Source organism: Myotis myotis, unplaced genomic scaffold (assembly GCF_014108235.1).
Source record: "Myotis myotis isolate mMyoMyo1 unplaced genomic scaffold, mMyoMyo1.p scaffold_m19_p_20, whole genome shotgun sequence".
NCBI classification, from domain to species: domain Eukaryota; kingdom Metazoa; phylum Chordata; class Mammalia; order Chiroptera; family Vespertilionidae; genus Myotis; species Myotis myotis.
In genome coordinates this window covers 621,852-635,519 of record NW_023416325.1, presented here as the reverse complement: position 1 = coordinate 635,519, position 13,668 = coordinate 621,852, and the positions used below count along the sequence as shown (strand labels likewise).

The 13,668-nt window shown below is 52.4% G+C and overlaps 1 protein-coding gene across 11 annotated transcripts in view; it reads right to left on the bottom strand.

The window, feature by feature from the left end:
* Positions 1-346: 346 nt before the first annotated feature.
* The window catches only part of MORC2 (MORC family CW-type zinc finger 2), a 40,241-nt gene continuing 26,919 nt past the window's right edge, over positions 347-13,668 (bottom strand). Inside the window, exons 13-27 of one of the 11 annotated variants that reach the window (XR_004974891.1) lie at positions 13,280-13,420; positions 13,034-13,188; positions 12,791-12,919; positions 12,276-12,381; positions 11,835-11,967; positions 10,675-10,749; positions 10,217-10,588; positions 9,591-9,722; positions 9,138-9,189; positions 8,588-8,729; positions 8,244-8,480; positions 8,063-8,156; positions 3,959-4,340; positions 2,125-2,885; positions 347-1,245 (exon numbers count right to left, since the gene is read on the bottom strand). Coding sequence is in view for 9 of the 11 variants with exons in the window: in XM_036354106.1 (XP_036209999.1) it covers positions 3,909-4,340; positions 8,063-8,156; positions 8,244-8,480; positions 8,588-8,729; positions 9,138-9,189; positions 9,591-9,722; positions 10,217-10,588; positions 10,675-10,749; positions 11,835-11,967; positions 12,276-12,381; positions 12,791-12,919; positions 13,034-13,188; positions 13,280-13,420 (2,200 nt within the window). In the remaining 2 variants the exon portion in view is untranslated. Of the gene's footprint in view, positions 2,886-3,064; positions 4,341-8,062; positions 8,157-8,243; positions 8,481-8,587; positions 8,730-9,137; positions 9,190-9,590; positions 9,723-10,216; positions 10,589-10,674; positions 10,750-11,834; positions 11,968-12,275; positions 12,382-12,790; positions 12,920-13,033; positions 13,189-13,279; positions 13,421-13,668 lie in introns of those variants that run through there. The other 10 variants (XM_036354109.1, XM_036354110.1, XM_036354108.1 and 7 more) reach the window with 10 other exon arrangements.

The window sequence follows — 13,668 nt, the reverse complement described above, 5'->3', positions numbered from 1 at the left end:
GTAAGGTGATCACTTTACTGAGGCCTTTGTCCCTGTTTTTCATCTGATTTTAAAAAATTGGTTTTAAGGGGGAAACATCGATCTGTTGCCTCCCATACCTGCCCGAGTGAAGATCAAACTCACAACCTAGGTATGTGCCCTGACCGGGAATCAAACCACAACCCTTTGGTGTAATGGTACGACATTCCAACCCACTGAACCACACCAGCCAGGGCTTCATCTGATTTTTTTAAACTCTTTTGTAGAGTCCCTAACCCAAAATTCAGAATTATGGCCTGTACCAGAAGAGAAATACAACTGGACAATGAAGATGCTTAATCTCACTTAAATTAGTTAAAACCAATTCAAAAATCCATTACTTTTTATTTTTCAGATTAGTAAAGGAGACTGCAGAATGAAGATGGTAGATGCAGACGTGGGTGGGAAGTTGAAATTGGAAGTCTTTTCTGGAGTGTATCTTAGAATTTTTAACATATCCGCCATCTGACAGCCATTTCTCTCTTTGGAATTTACCCCATATACAGACAGATGAGTTAATGAATATATACACTCATCACAGCATTTTTCTTAAATGTCGAAAACCGAAATGTTTATAAATAGGGGACTGTTAAGTGACAGTACACCATCAGTGAAGTGCTATGTGGTTGTTCAGAATAACACAGACCCATATGGGCTATTCTGAAGCAGCTTCCAAGACACACTAAGTGGGGGAGAGAGAGAGAGAGAGAGAGAGAGCAGGGTGTGTGTCTGCGCGCGTGTGCACACGCTCAGCATGGGTATGGTCTCCAGGGAGAAGTGGGAATCAGGGTGGAAGGGAACCTTGCTTTTCATGGTCCAGCCTTTTGTACTGTTTAAATTTTTACCATGTGCATGTGCCACTTAAAAAAATACTCAAGAAAGCCCCCCATCCCTACCCCACTCCTTAAAACCAAGGGCTGCTGCACTCGTCCACCTCCCGCTGCCTGAACTAAGGCAGGCTCTTCCTCCCAGCCAGACCACCTCCCTCCTCCCAGCCAGGGCCACTGCGTTCTTCTCACCAAGAATGGCAGAAGCTCTCCTGGCAAACGGGCTGCAGTCAGCACAGTGGGCGCATCCAGAGGTCGAAGGTAAAACATTAAAGAAATTGTTTCTGTGGGTGTTGATGATGAAGACATAGAACAATGAAGACGGCAGAGATGAGGGAGGATTTGAAGACAGTGTAAAGCCAGCATGGTGTGAAGAAGAGGAGGAAGGTACTAGATTTTACTGAGAGAAGAAAACAGACTGAGTTCAGGAGTCTCACCAGAAGTTTATAGTATTGCACTTTGATTACAGGTGTGTAAATAAAAAACTTGAGTATTACCCTCTGGTAAAAACCAACTTCCTTTTAGATTAGAACAGGTTTGGGGACCAAATGCTGCTTGGGATGGTGAGAGAGCACTGGACCAGGGAGGAATCACCAGCTCAGAAACCCCAAAGCTCTTAGAGAAGCTTCCAAAGCAGCCAGGGTCACTCTCAGCGGTATTTCCCCAAACAACCGTCTCCTCCAGGGATATGGTTTGGGGCCGCCTCTGGCCATGCGCACAAGAGGATAGGCTCCCACTTCATGGGGCCTGCTTCCCTCCCCCGCCTCCCAGGCCTGAGACCTCAGGGCGGCATGTGAGCCCCCGCTGACATGGGGTGGGAGGTGCCGGTGTAAATCACAGACCAGTGGTGCACGGCCTTCAGAAAACCCCGTCTCCAGAGCGGGGAGTGAGTTGGCGGGGGATGAAACTGGAACTTTCCCATTAGCTCTTAAAGAGAAAACTCAGCAACTCCTGCCTTTGTATTGGACCCTGAGAGGCTGCTGGAGGGACACAGCTGTATGAGGCTGGGACCAGGCAGAAGGAAAGGCATGGTACCTCTGGGAACCTGTGCCTATGGGCAAGTGGGGCTCAGAGACCCCCTTCTGTCCGCCCCACAGTGGGGGCCTTGCTGGGCATGAGGGGCCAGGCGGAGGAGCCATAAAGGAAAAAGCAGCATCAGGCTCTCTAGACCCTGCCCCACCACAGACGGAGGCCCCACCACATCAGTACCAGGGCTCTTCCACACACGAGGTCCTTTCCTAAAAGAAACCCCATGGAACTCGGGCATTTGGTGTGCTACCCAGGCCGGCAGTCTGCAGTGTCCCGTCTGTCTTCTCTTCAACCTCAAGATACCGAGGCGGGAAACCTCACTGCCAACTGTCAACTGAGGAAGTCACTCCAGCAGCGGGGACATGGTGGGAGTGAGGTTGAATGAGAAGGTCTTTCTTCCCAAGCTGTTGAAAGACCACCAAGGTGACAGCTGCTCAGGCCACACATCCCTGACCTGAGACAGGAGCCACTCGGAGCCACGCCTCCTCCTGACCCCTGGCCCCCTGGATCAGCATCCCTAGGGGAGCATTACTCTGGGGGGCTCCCTCCCTTTTCTATCCCTCAGATCCCACATGGCTCATCTTCTAGGAGAGAAGCCAGCCCTGCTGGAGCCTCTCCGGCTTCCAGATGCTGGACTTGCACCTCAGGAGCCAGGAGCTGAGAAGCAGCTCAGGCTGAACATTCTGCTTCTCTTTGCCCCAGAGCCACACAGAGAAAGCACAGTCTCACAGCAGGCGCAGCATCTCGTTTCTTTCAAAAAATAAATATTTATAAACTTAGGGAGGAAGATTCAAAGAATCAGAGCATTTTCCCTCCAAAAGCACAATGTCCCATGTGAGTCAAACCAATGTTAAGTCCACCAACCCACTAACGCAACAGCCCCCACCCCCGGGAACTCTCCCTGAGGCAGGAGCAGGGAGCTGGTCTCTGGCTCTGAGCCCCTTAGTCCCCCTTGGTGATCAGGTCTTCGATGTAGGCATCCAGCTCGTCATCTGTATTGATGTCAATGTCCTGAAACAGAGCAGGGCAGGGTCAGCTGGGGGCCATAAGGTGGTGGGGGGCCTGCCTCCCCACCCTTCTGTGGGGCATAAGGAGTCCCCTCCTCTCCCCAACCCCCCAGCCGTTACCCCTGTCCCCTCCTCTCCCCCACCCCCCAGCCGTTACCCCTGTCCCCTCTTGATCATCCCGCCCACCCCGACCATCTGTGCACAGATGATGCCAGATTCCTTCCCTCTGCCCCACTCCACCCCAAGTTCCAGGTTGCCGTAGACGTGTTGCAGGCTTCTCGGGCTCAATAAATCCAAAACAACACAGCCAGGCCCCCCACCCCAAGTTGTTCCCACCTCAGTACAGGCCACCGCCTTCCCTCCGCCCACGGGCTCCAGACAAACCACAGGAATCACCCTTGTTTCCTCCCTTTCCCTCAGATATTAGACATCTGCCCACTCCCTCCCTCCTCACTGTCATCATCCAAGGTTAAGGCCGCCAGCATCTCTCACCCAGACAACTGTGGGAACCTCACTGGAGTCCCGGATTCTAACCTCTAGCCATGCCAGGCCCTCCTACAACCAACCAGAGTAAGTGTCTTAGAGTGCAAACTGGATGATGCCAGTGACTTCCCACCTCTACAGGCCCACCGCTTCCACAGCCCACACTCCTGCCCGAGGTCTGGGCCCTGGTCCGTCCTGCCAGCAGCACTCACGCTCACTCCTGCATGACTGGTTCCACTCTCAGCTCAAATACCTCCTCAGAGAGATCACCCCTCAAGCCCTGGGAAGTGGCCTCCCGTCTGCCCTCTCTGTTTCCTGCATGGCACTTCCTGCCCTGGAGTGTCGGGCTATGAGGGAGGGACCTTATCTTGCCTGTCGGTGGCCCCAGTAACCACAGGACGGGCAGAGCAGGCCCTCCCTCAGTGTTCACTGCCCGGGTGAAAGATGGAGATCCTACGGGGCATTCTCTACTATGGGGCCACCCAATCCCATCTGGGCGTCATCTGGAAAAGTGAGGACTTCTATTTCATGGCTGGGAGGCATCTCAAACCAGGTTGTCCACTGAAATGTTTAAACAAGGGCAGAGTATGATACCGTGGGCCTGGCTGGGAGGAGGCCCAGGCAGCCGCACCACCTCAGCCCTCCTGGTCAGGATGCTGTGCAGCCAGGGTTGAAACCACAGATTCCTGTGAGTGGGGAAAAGGCAGCAAGAGGTGCCCAAGCCCCCCCCCCACTTCCCCCAAGAGACCAGGTGGTCCAGCTGCAGAGGGAGAGCTGCCTGGCTCACCTCCTGCACCTTTTGCAGGAGAGCCACGATGTTGGTCCTCAGCTTCTGAAGCTTCTCCTCGGTCTCGCGGAGCTTCTTCTCGGAGGTGCGCAGGCTCTCCTCGGAGGCCTTGGCCCGCGAGTCGGCGCGGCTCTGGTAGGAGTGGCACAGGTTCTGCAGCCCCACTTCGTACTGCCGGAAGTACTCTTTCTGTCGGGGGGGAAGCCAGAGGGGGTGCATGAGCTCACAGGGGTCCCCAGGGCCCATCTAAATGAGCGCTGGTTTCCCCAACTGGCTCAGCACAGGGCTCTGAACCGGGAGGGGTGTCAGACACAAGGGCCAGCAGCCTCTGGCTCCGGAGCAGAGAGACTGCGATGCCATCTCGCGGGGCTGCCACGAGGACAAGGTCGGGATCACACAGGGAAGCACTTAGTGAAGTGCTTTCGCCCACAGCACGCCAGGAGTGAATGTGAGGATGACTCCGCCCATTCCCGGGGGCAGAAAGGACACAGTCCCCGCTCAATCGTGCTTTTCCAACTTCACAAAAGCCCTGTCAGCAATCCGCGCCAAGCCACACCCACAACGTCGGACCAAAATTCTCTTCTACCCATTTCAACAAGCAGCAGCAGCAGCTCCGGGTGTGTGTAGCATATTTAGGCAGCATCCATTTTTCCCATCTTCCCCGAGCCCCTGGCACTTCCAAAGGTTGGGGTGGGAATGTTAATAGTCGTTTTGGTGGACATGGTAGCAGAGTACTTGTTTCAAATGAAACGTCACCTGGAATCCCAGTGAAGTTATTTAGGTCGTATGTCTTTGGGCTTTATTCCTTTTCTAAGTTCAACTTATAACATGATTTACTCATAAGGCACCAATACGAAAGGTAAGGCCATTTTAATGAACACGAAGCCATAACCAACAGGTCCTGCCTGACCAATACAGTCTTACCCACTCTAACCTTTCTTTCTTTCCAGGAAGCACCACTGGGTGGCTCCTGTCTACTGCTCATTTGTTTGTTTTTTAATCCTCTACTGATTTTAAAGAGAGAGGAAAGGAGAGGGAAGAAAAGGTGGAGGGAGAGGAGGGAGGCAGGGAAAGAGGGAGCGTGAGAGAGAGGGAGAGAGACATACTGATGTGAGAAACATTGATCAGGTGCCTCGCACATGTACCCCGACCAGGGATTAAACCCACCACCTGGGTAGGTGCCCTGACTGGGAATCAAACACACAACCAGCCCTTTGGTGCACCAGATTACGCTCCAACCAACTAAGCCACACTGGCCAGGGCCTGACTACTGTCTTTAAAAAGTGTTACTGGCAAGTATCTAACTGTGTTATTCACCTGACAATCTAGAATATTATTCTATTAAACCAAGATGGCAAGAGAAGCCCCACGCTCGACATGATAATTACACTGGCAGCACAAAATGCCTGTTCCAAAGTATTAAAGTCCAGTATATAATACCTCGAGTCTGACTGGGATTTATATTAGTTTTTTTAAATGTTTATTTTAAAGTAATTATAGATTTCCAAGCAGTTGTTATATTACCGAATGTGTATGTACTGGAATCTAATTATCTGCAGGACCCTGTGGCCTTATGGAACTCCTGGTCCAGCATGGTGGGGAAAACGACCACCATTTAGACTGACAAGGACATAATGAACACTAGACTCTGTTGTGTCCCTGATATTTAAAAAATTAAAGTTTGAGCTATTTCAGGCATTATAATCAGGAGGACATGAAGTGACACACCTCCTTGTACAGAATAAGCTCACAGACTATTGCAGGCTCATCCGCTCCTGCTGACTGCTCGGTTGGAGCAGATGAGCCCCCTGTGGAGCTCCCACCACTACACCCGGCTTTGCTCTGAGTTTGGCAACAACTTTAAGCTAAAGCAACAAATCTGACTGACAAGATGTCAGGCCAACCCAGCCAGTCCTATGGGCTGTCTGTAGAGTTAGGGCATGGAGCCTCCCATGAGGCTTTCGAAAGTGCCAGCATCTTCTAGCCTCCTCGCTGGGCACCACCCCTCTCATCTCACAGGGAAGCCGGACGGCACCGTGAAGAGGAAGACCCGTGTCCCCAGGAGCACCTGGTTCAAATCTGGGCTCTATCAAGACAGACTGCACCTCTTGAAGGCTTAGTGTCTTCAAGTCCTCACCTCATTTCCTTTTTTAAAGTGGGATGGAGATTAAGCCCCATATTTTTAACTTTGGAAAAGCTTATCAAGAACACAGCTGCCACATGAGGGCCCAACATGTTGAATATACTCATCTTGCAGTTCCAAGTCCAGTTCCACCATGAAACAGCCCACTTGATAAGGGTGACTCCCAGGTCCCCATCTCCAGCCCTGACCCAAATGCTAGTCCCCAGTCTCCACCTGCCCGCTGGCCATCACCAGAAATTTTAGTGCCAGTACTTCGGCCCAACACAATTAAATCTCAACTCATCACCTTACTCTGATGAAAGCCCTGCTTTCTCTCCCAGGTAACAGCTTTGTCATAAACCTCCAATTCCCTCAGGCTTGAGACACAGGAGGCATGTGGACTTCTCTCCCATACTTGCCTCAGGCAATGACCAGTCTGTCCACGGCCTCTGACATGGCTTTCACCTGCTGGTCCACTCCCACCACTCTGGCTTCCATTCCCTTCTCTCACGTCTGATCTTTACAACTGGACCAGCCTCCTTGCCCTGCATCTCCCATCCATCCATCCTACCCAACATGCTGCTACGCTCTTAGGGGCAGGGGCAGCACACTACGGCCCATGGGCTAAATTAGCTTGTTGCCTGTTTTTGTAAATAAAGCTTTATTGGACCACAGCCATATCCTTTCCTTTACGTATTGTCTATGGTGGCTTTCAGGCTACAATAGTGGAGTTGAGTAGCTGCGAGACACTGGGTAGCCTACAAAGGTGAAAGTACTTGCTAACTGGCCTCTGCAGAAAGTGGGTTGACTGCTGCCCTAGACATAGTTTAGATCAGGGGTCCTCAGACTTTTTAAACAGGGGGCCAGTTCACTGTCCCTCAGACCACTGGAGGGCTGGACTATAGTTTAAAAAAAAAACTATGAACAAATTCCTACGCACACTGCAGCGGCAAAAACACCCAGCGGGCCGGATAAATGTTTTCAGCGGGCCGCAGATGGCCCGCGGGCTGTAGTTTGAGGACCCCTGGTTTAGATGGACAACTTCATCAGCTCAAACATTTGGCTGGCTCTCCCATTCCATAGTATAAGTCACTGTGCTTTAAGACCAGACATTCAAGACCTATCACATCCTTGCTCTCAGGCCCCCTTCCTTCCTAAATACTCACCCTCCCCCATCTGCTGCCTTGACCTCCCCCACATGCCTTTTCATCCCTGAGTCCCCCTGCCACTCTCTTGCCTCCTCCAAACTGCCCACTTCCACAGCATGTACCGCTCTCCGCCTCATAGCCAGCTGCCCGGCAAAAACTCAAGTCTCCACTGACTCTTAAGCCCCTGGAAGCAGGACTCTTGCTGCTCCCTCCCAGCACAGGGCCCCTCAGGGGAGGCGCCACATCAGCATTTGCTGCGTCAAATACGACTCGGTGCTCATTTCCACATCACAAGCTTCTCCCTACGTCCCTCTGAGAGTCAAGTTTTAGGCACTTTGAGCTCAAGTTCTTCACTGTTGCCTGTGACAGGTTTACCCCCTCTGCCCAGGTAGAGGAAGAGATGTATTCATCATAAAATGTCAAACCAGGCTACTGTCTGTCAGTGAGGACTCAGGCCAGGCTCTCATGACACTAGAGTCCTGTGCAGCTAAGCCACTTCTTTTCCCACTACGTAGTCTCCTCTCCATTCTCTTAGCATAAGAGGGGGAAGCTGGCTGGGAGGCACACAGCTGAGAGCTGGCACCACAAGCAGCACCAAGGGGGGCACGCAGCATGCAAGATCCAAGGTCAGGGAGACTCACCAGAGGAAAGGATATCAGCTCATCTGAACTCATAGCACTCAGCTCCTTTTTGGAGATGGGGAAACTTGGAGGCAGGAAGTACCGTAAACAATTCCTAAACGAGAAAGCAGGTGGGGGCAAGATGTCAGAATGGCAGGAGAGGAGAAAGCCACCGCTGGCCCTGGAACAACACGACACGCACCGGAGGATCTGGACGAGCAGGTCGATGGTCTCGTGGTTGGAGCTCGGGGCGGTGGTGTCAGGCTCAATACGGCTGCAGTCAGAAGTGGAGGGGTCTGTCACGGCCACAGCCGGCTGGACCTCAACCGGCGGGGCCCTTGTGGACTCCTCCTCGCCACCGCCCTGCTGGGTGTCAGGGCTCTGATACTCCGGGGAAGGGGGCTTCATCAGCCGCACATCGTCACTGTCTTTTTCCACCCTGGAGAGGACAGTGTTTCTGTCGTGTATCCCCAGCTCCCAGGATGGGACACAGCCTCCCGCTGCCCTGGCCAACTCAGTCCACCCAGCCTCTTCGAGGGGCATTACCAGCGGTCTCTTGGTGTTGTGTCTGTGGGCACGTAGTCAAACTTCACCTTCCACCGCACCGCATGCTTGCCTGCCTCCACAGCTGTGACGCGGCCGGTGTACCACTCCCTATTCACACGCACCTCCACGTGCAGACCTTTATCTGAGAATGGGATGGAACAGAAGTCAGAAAACTGACTAGAGTCCCCCACTCAGTCACACACCTCGAGAAAGGTCATCCCAGGGTTTGCAGGGACAAGAACTGCTGGGTGCTTGTCCCCACTATGCCAGGGACATGGGGCCCAGTGACCCTGGTCTCCTCCCCCATCTGTCATAAGAGCTCTAAAGAGCAGCAGGAAGAGTGCCAGAGGTTTCAGTGCTAAGAATTTAGTGCTAAAAATGCACACAAGGGTGGGCTTTCTTCAGAATTCTTGGAATTAGACTTGAAACCACTGGAGCACCAGAGCCCAGAGCCCGGAGAGCCTCCGTGAGCACTGAGGGTCAGCGGCTGCTGGCTGAAACCCCACTTCCCGCCTCCCCCACCGGCAGCCAGGTACCTCCCTCCACTCACCTTTCTGCGCCTTCCTGAGGTCAGCTGAGTCCTCCTCAGCACTGTCTGACAGCTGTGAGGAGAACAGAGGGTTAGAGGCCCTGAAGAGCAGACTTCTGCATGGCTGGCTGCCCAGGGTCATCAGCCGTCACCGCCTTGCTGATTACATGGCGGTTTAAATCACCAGGACTTGCCAAGTGCCACTTATTAAACCACTATCTTAGGTGTCTACGCTTCTGTCACCTTTATAAACAAGATAGCGGGCAAGGGACAGAATGTCATGGACACAGAACACAAGGGTTTAAACCTCCCTGATTCTGCGTCAATGTGACCTCCGACCCGGGACCCAGTCTCCCGCAGGGTCCTACCTGGCACCGCGTTTCCGTCATCTTTGTAAACTGCGCTCTGGAAGGCTCGCGTCACAGCGCAAACGGAGCCGTGCAGACTGCAGAGAGCTTCCCCTCGACCACCTACCTCACTCAAGTCCTTCTTTTCCTCCTTCACAGTAATTCTGCCCCGCTTGGGTCTCTCCTTCCTCCTCTCAGCCTCTTCCTCCGCTTCTTCCTCGTCAGAGGCATCAAGAGCCCGCTTCCGACCAGGGGTAGCCTAGAGCGAGGCGAGAGGGAAGAGAAGGAGCCACGTCAATCCTTGAGGTGCAGGAAGCTTCTATCCGGCCTGAAGGAGCTTCAGAGAGAAGCTTGTATGTGTCTCACTCTCCACCAGGGCTCAGGACACCTGACATTGCTCAGTGTACAGCAACTCCTGGCCCCGTGCCCCTGAGGACCTGTGCTCAGAGCTGTCCCCGGGGAAGGCTCTTAGTTCACTCCCGACGGGCCAGCTGTGACCTCCCTGAGACACAGCACCCACTACTGAGCTGAGCAAGGCTGTGTGTCACCGGACCACAAACATATGCTACAGCATGAGGAGCCTGTGGGGGCAGTTCAAGTCTGTGACAGCCCACACCTCGAAAGGAGCAGGGAAAAGCTGCCTCAATAAATAGAGCCACTTGCTCTGAGCTCCTGAGCAAGTTAAGTCCCTTCAGCTCTGGACACTGACTGCCCAGCTCCACTCCCACCCCACCGAGGGGAAAAGCATCTCACCGGGGGAGGTTTACTAGGGGGCTCTGGCTTCTTGACCACTGGCATCTTGACGGCTTTGGGGGTGGGGACCTCCCGCGGGCTCTTGGAGTTGGGCAGTAGAGATGGTGACAGCGGCTGCACTGGAGGGGTAGGCCGAGGCACAGTCTTGACTGCAGTGTTAGCAGGCTTTCGGGGTGCCTCGGGCGGCTGGAGGAGCCTGGATGTACAGGCCTCCTCCCGGGCTGCCAGGGCAGGCGGCTTTGGGGTGCTGCTGATGGCAGGAGCCTTTCTGGTTGGCCTGGGAGTGTGAAGGGCAGGGGGTCTGCTGGGGGCATTCTTGATCACAGCAGGTAAAGGAGGTGAGCGAGGACGCTGCGGTCTACGTGCAGGTTCCTACAAGAAGCCCAAAGAGTAAGAACACTGGTCCTAGCACACGACACCTGAGGAAAAGCCCCTCTCCTGCCGGGGCTTTACTTCACCTCAGAGGAAGGTCTAGTGGTTACTTCCAGCGGCAGCTTCTTCAGGTCAGCCTGGGAGCGGATGGGTGTGGTCTTCTGCAGGACAAATGCGATGATCAGGTGTTTACCTATCTTGGTACACTCAGGCAGACGCTCTTTGAATCCGCACCGTCCAGGCCAGTGGGGAAGAAAACCGGGGCCCAGCCCTACTATTACAAGCCTCCCATTCTCACTGGGAAGACCCAAAAAACACAGACACCAACCATCCGCAATGGCAGGATTCTATATGATTAACCCAGCAACTCAGAGACTGGACTAAATTCTCACTAAAGCAGCCAAAAAAAAAGAAAAAAAAAGGTGGGAAAGGCCTGATGAATGAGGCCAAGAAAGGACAGGGGATCCAGCAAAAAGGGAAAGGGCCTAGGACGTCTGAGTTAGTGAGAGCATCTGCACAGACACAGAAGCCAGAAAGCAAGAAGCTTCTGGAACACATACAGTAAAGGGCTGATGCCACAAATACACCTAAGACACCCTGGCAAATCAATGGGGGAAAAACACAGAAATATGAGAGAATAAGCAAATCTAAAAGAAACACAGACACCTGGGAAAACTGCCCAATTTTAAAAACATGAAAAAATTTCAAATTATAAAATGTATACTTTGCCAAATTTGCAGAAATATTTAAAAATAAATATACTGCTGGTAAAAATTAATAGATCCTCAGAAGAATAACTTAGAAATAGTTTTTTAAAGCCACAGAATTTAATTATCCACTGAAAATATATGTGTGTGTGTGTATACATAATATGACATCATAATCTATTTCTACTAAAAATATACAGTATATGTATCTATGTGTATGCAGGCAGTCAAAAAAAGCTGGAAGGACATGCAGTTAATGGTTGTTACCTCTAAGGTAAGCTATTCATTTTCTGAAGTTTTAAAACATTCATAAATGAATGGGACCACTTTGTAATACATAAATAAAAGTCTGCCTGTCTAAAATAATGATGAGGGCCAACCCGAGACCAGTGTGCCTGGAGATTGGGGCTGAAAGCCCAACGGTTCTCCTGGGCGCGTGGAGAGTGAAACTGAGCCCGAGGGAGCAGGGGAGCCACTGAGAGGCCCCGTCCTATCCCAGACAGACATGACACGGCCTTGCTCCGCCCAGGACCACGCACCTGCATGGCCTCCAGCTTCTCCTGATTTTGGCGAATTTTCTCTGTCAGCTCCTTCTGCTTCTCTTCATGTGTCTTCGGGTCCTTTTTTAATGTCCCCAGGGGAAACTTCTGCTTCTGCTCAGAAGCCTCACACCTGTACAGAGAAGGTGCTAAGGAGGCCGTGGGAAAACAGACTCCACGTAGGCAGGGCCCTTCCTCCTCAGCCAACTCACACGCCTTTCATCAGAGCAACCACCTCAGAATTCCCAAGTTCAAGGGATTAATACTCACTGCAGGACACACATATATTCTTATTTCTGGACACTTACTACGTGCAGCAAGACAGATGTAAAGATGTGAGCACTGATCTCAAGAAGCATAGCAAGTTATTTACCCAAAGAGTGGAAAAAACATGGTGCGAGGATGGAGATACCCACAATCGCGTCAGAGAAAAGTGCTCACCGGTCCTGCTCAGGATCAGGGTTCATGGAGCAAACCCAGGTGTCAGGATACTCTTTTTCCACAGAATGCAGCTGGAAGGGGAGGGTCCGCCACTTCAGACACAAATCTGTGACACAGAAATCACACCCTCAACCCCAAAGTCAGCCACGCCTACCAACAGTATCTGTGGTCAGCATCCTGGGCCTCCCAAGCCAGGCCCAAGGCACAGATGACCCTGACTTGCCATTCAGAGTTTCATTCTGGCTCCAACTGTGCCTTTCTTACAGAACAGTAACTCTTCTCAGGGACAGTGACACCAGCAAGGACGGGAACTTCGTATCATGGACTCTCCACGCCCCCAGCCCCTCTCCCTCAGCACAGCCTAAGACTTAGCTCCCAAGGCCATCACTGAACAGACTCATATCCCCAGTGGGACTGTAAGACCATGAATGTCAGTCCAGCCAGGCCAGCATGGGGACAGAGGGTCATGGACTATGACGGGAAGGAGTCAGGAGAAGTTCTGACCACCGACTCACCACACTGGATGGTGGTTGGGATTTCCATAGACCTCCGGCGCTTGTAGCGCACATCACTAGATGGGGGCTGGTTCCAGTTGGCAGAGAGGTAGCCATATTCATCCCAGAACTTGACGATTCCCCGCTGGGCTGGAAGGCAGACACCCACACATCTTGTCAGAAGGCAGCCTCTCCCTCTTCCTAATTTCACGCCCTCAGGCAGTGACAGTGCCCTGCGGCTGAGGTGAAGAGCAGCAGCATTACCGATGGCGACGTCCTTCCAGTACTGCGCCAGGTGGTCCCCCATTGCCCGCAGCAGGTGCCGGTACTCCTTGGCATCAGCGAAGTCCTGTTTGTTGTGTGTAGGCTCCAGGACCAGGTAGGGCACATCAACAACTCCAACAACCCCGCCACACGCCCTGCAGGGAGGAAGAAGACAAAGCCCCGTCACCCCACTGGCCGAAACCCTCCCAGCACCGGCCTTGGAAGCTCCCCTGGGGCAGTACTCACATGCCCCCTTCCAGCTGTGGTCCCACTTTCTCGTACATCTTGATCAGGCGGCTGCAGTTGTATATGAACATGCCGTCCAGATCCCGGTGTTCAATGTTGACCCCAAAAACAAAATTCAGTTCCTTAGGTTCCTTAAGGGCTCTGAGAAGAAGAAAGGTAAATTCTAGTAGACCAACCCAAACACCATGGTGTTTAAGAGGTGTTAAGCTTAAACTTGAGACATGTTTAACAAAAAGCTTTGTATTTTCATTCTTTTTGACAAATATGTTTTTATTGATTTCAGAGAGAGGGAGAGAGAGATAGAAACATCAATGAGAGAGAATCATCAATCAGCTGCCTCCTACATGCCCCCTACTGGGGATGGAGCCCACAACCCGGGCATGTGCCCT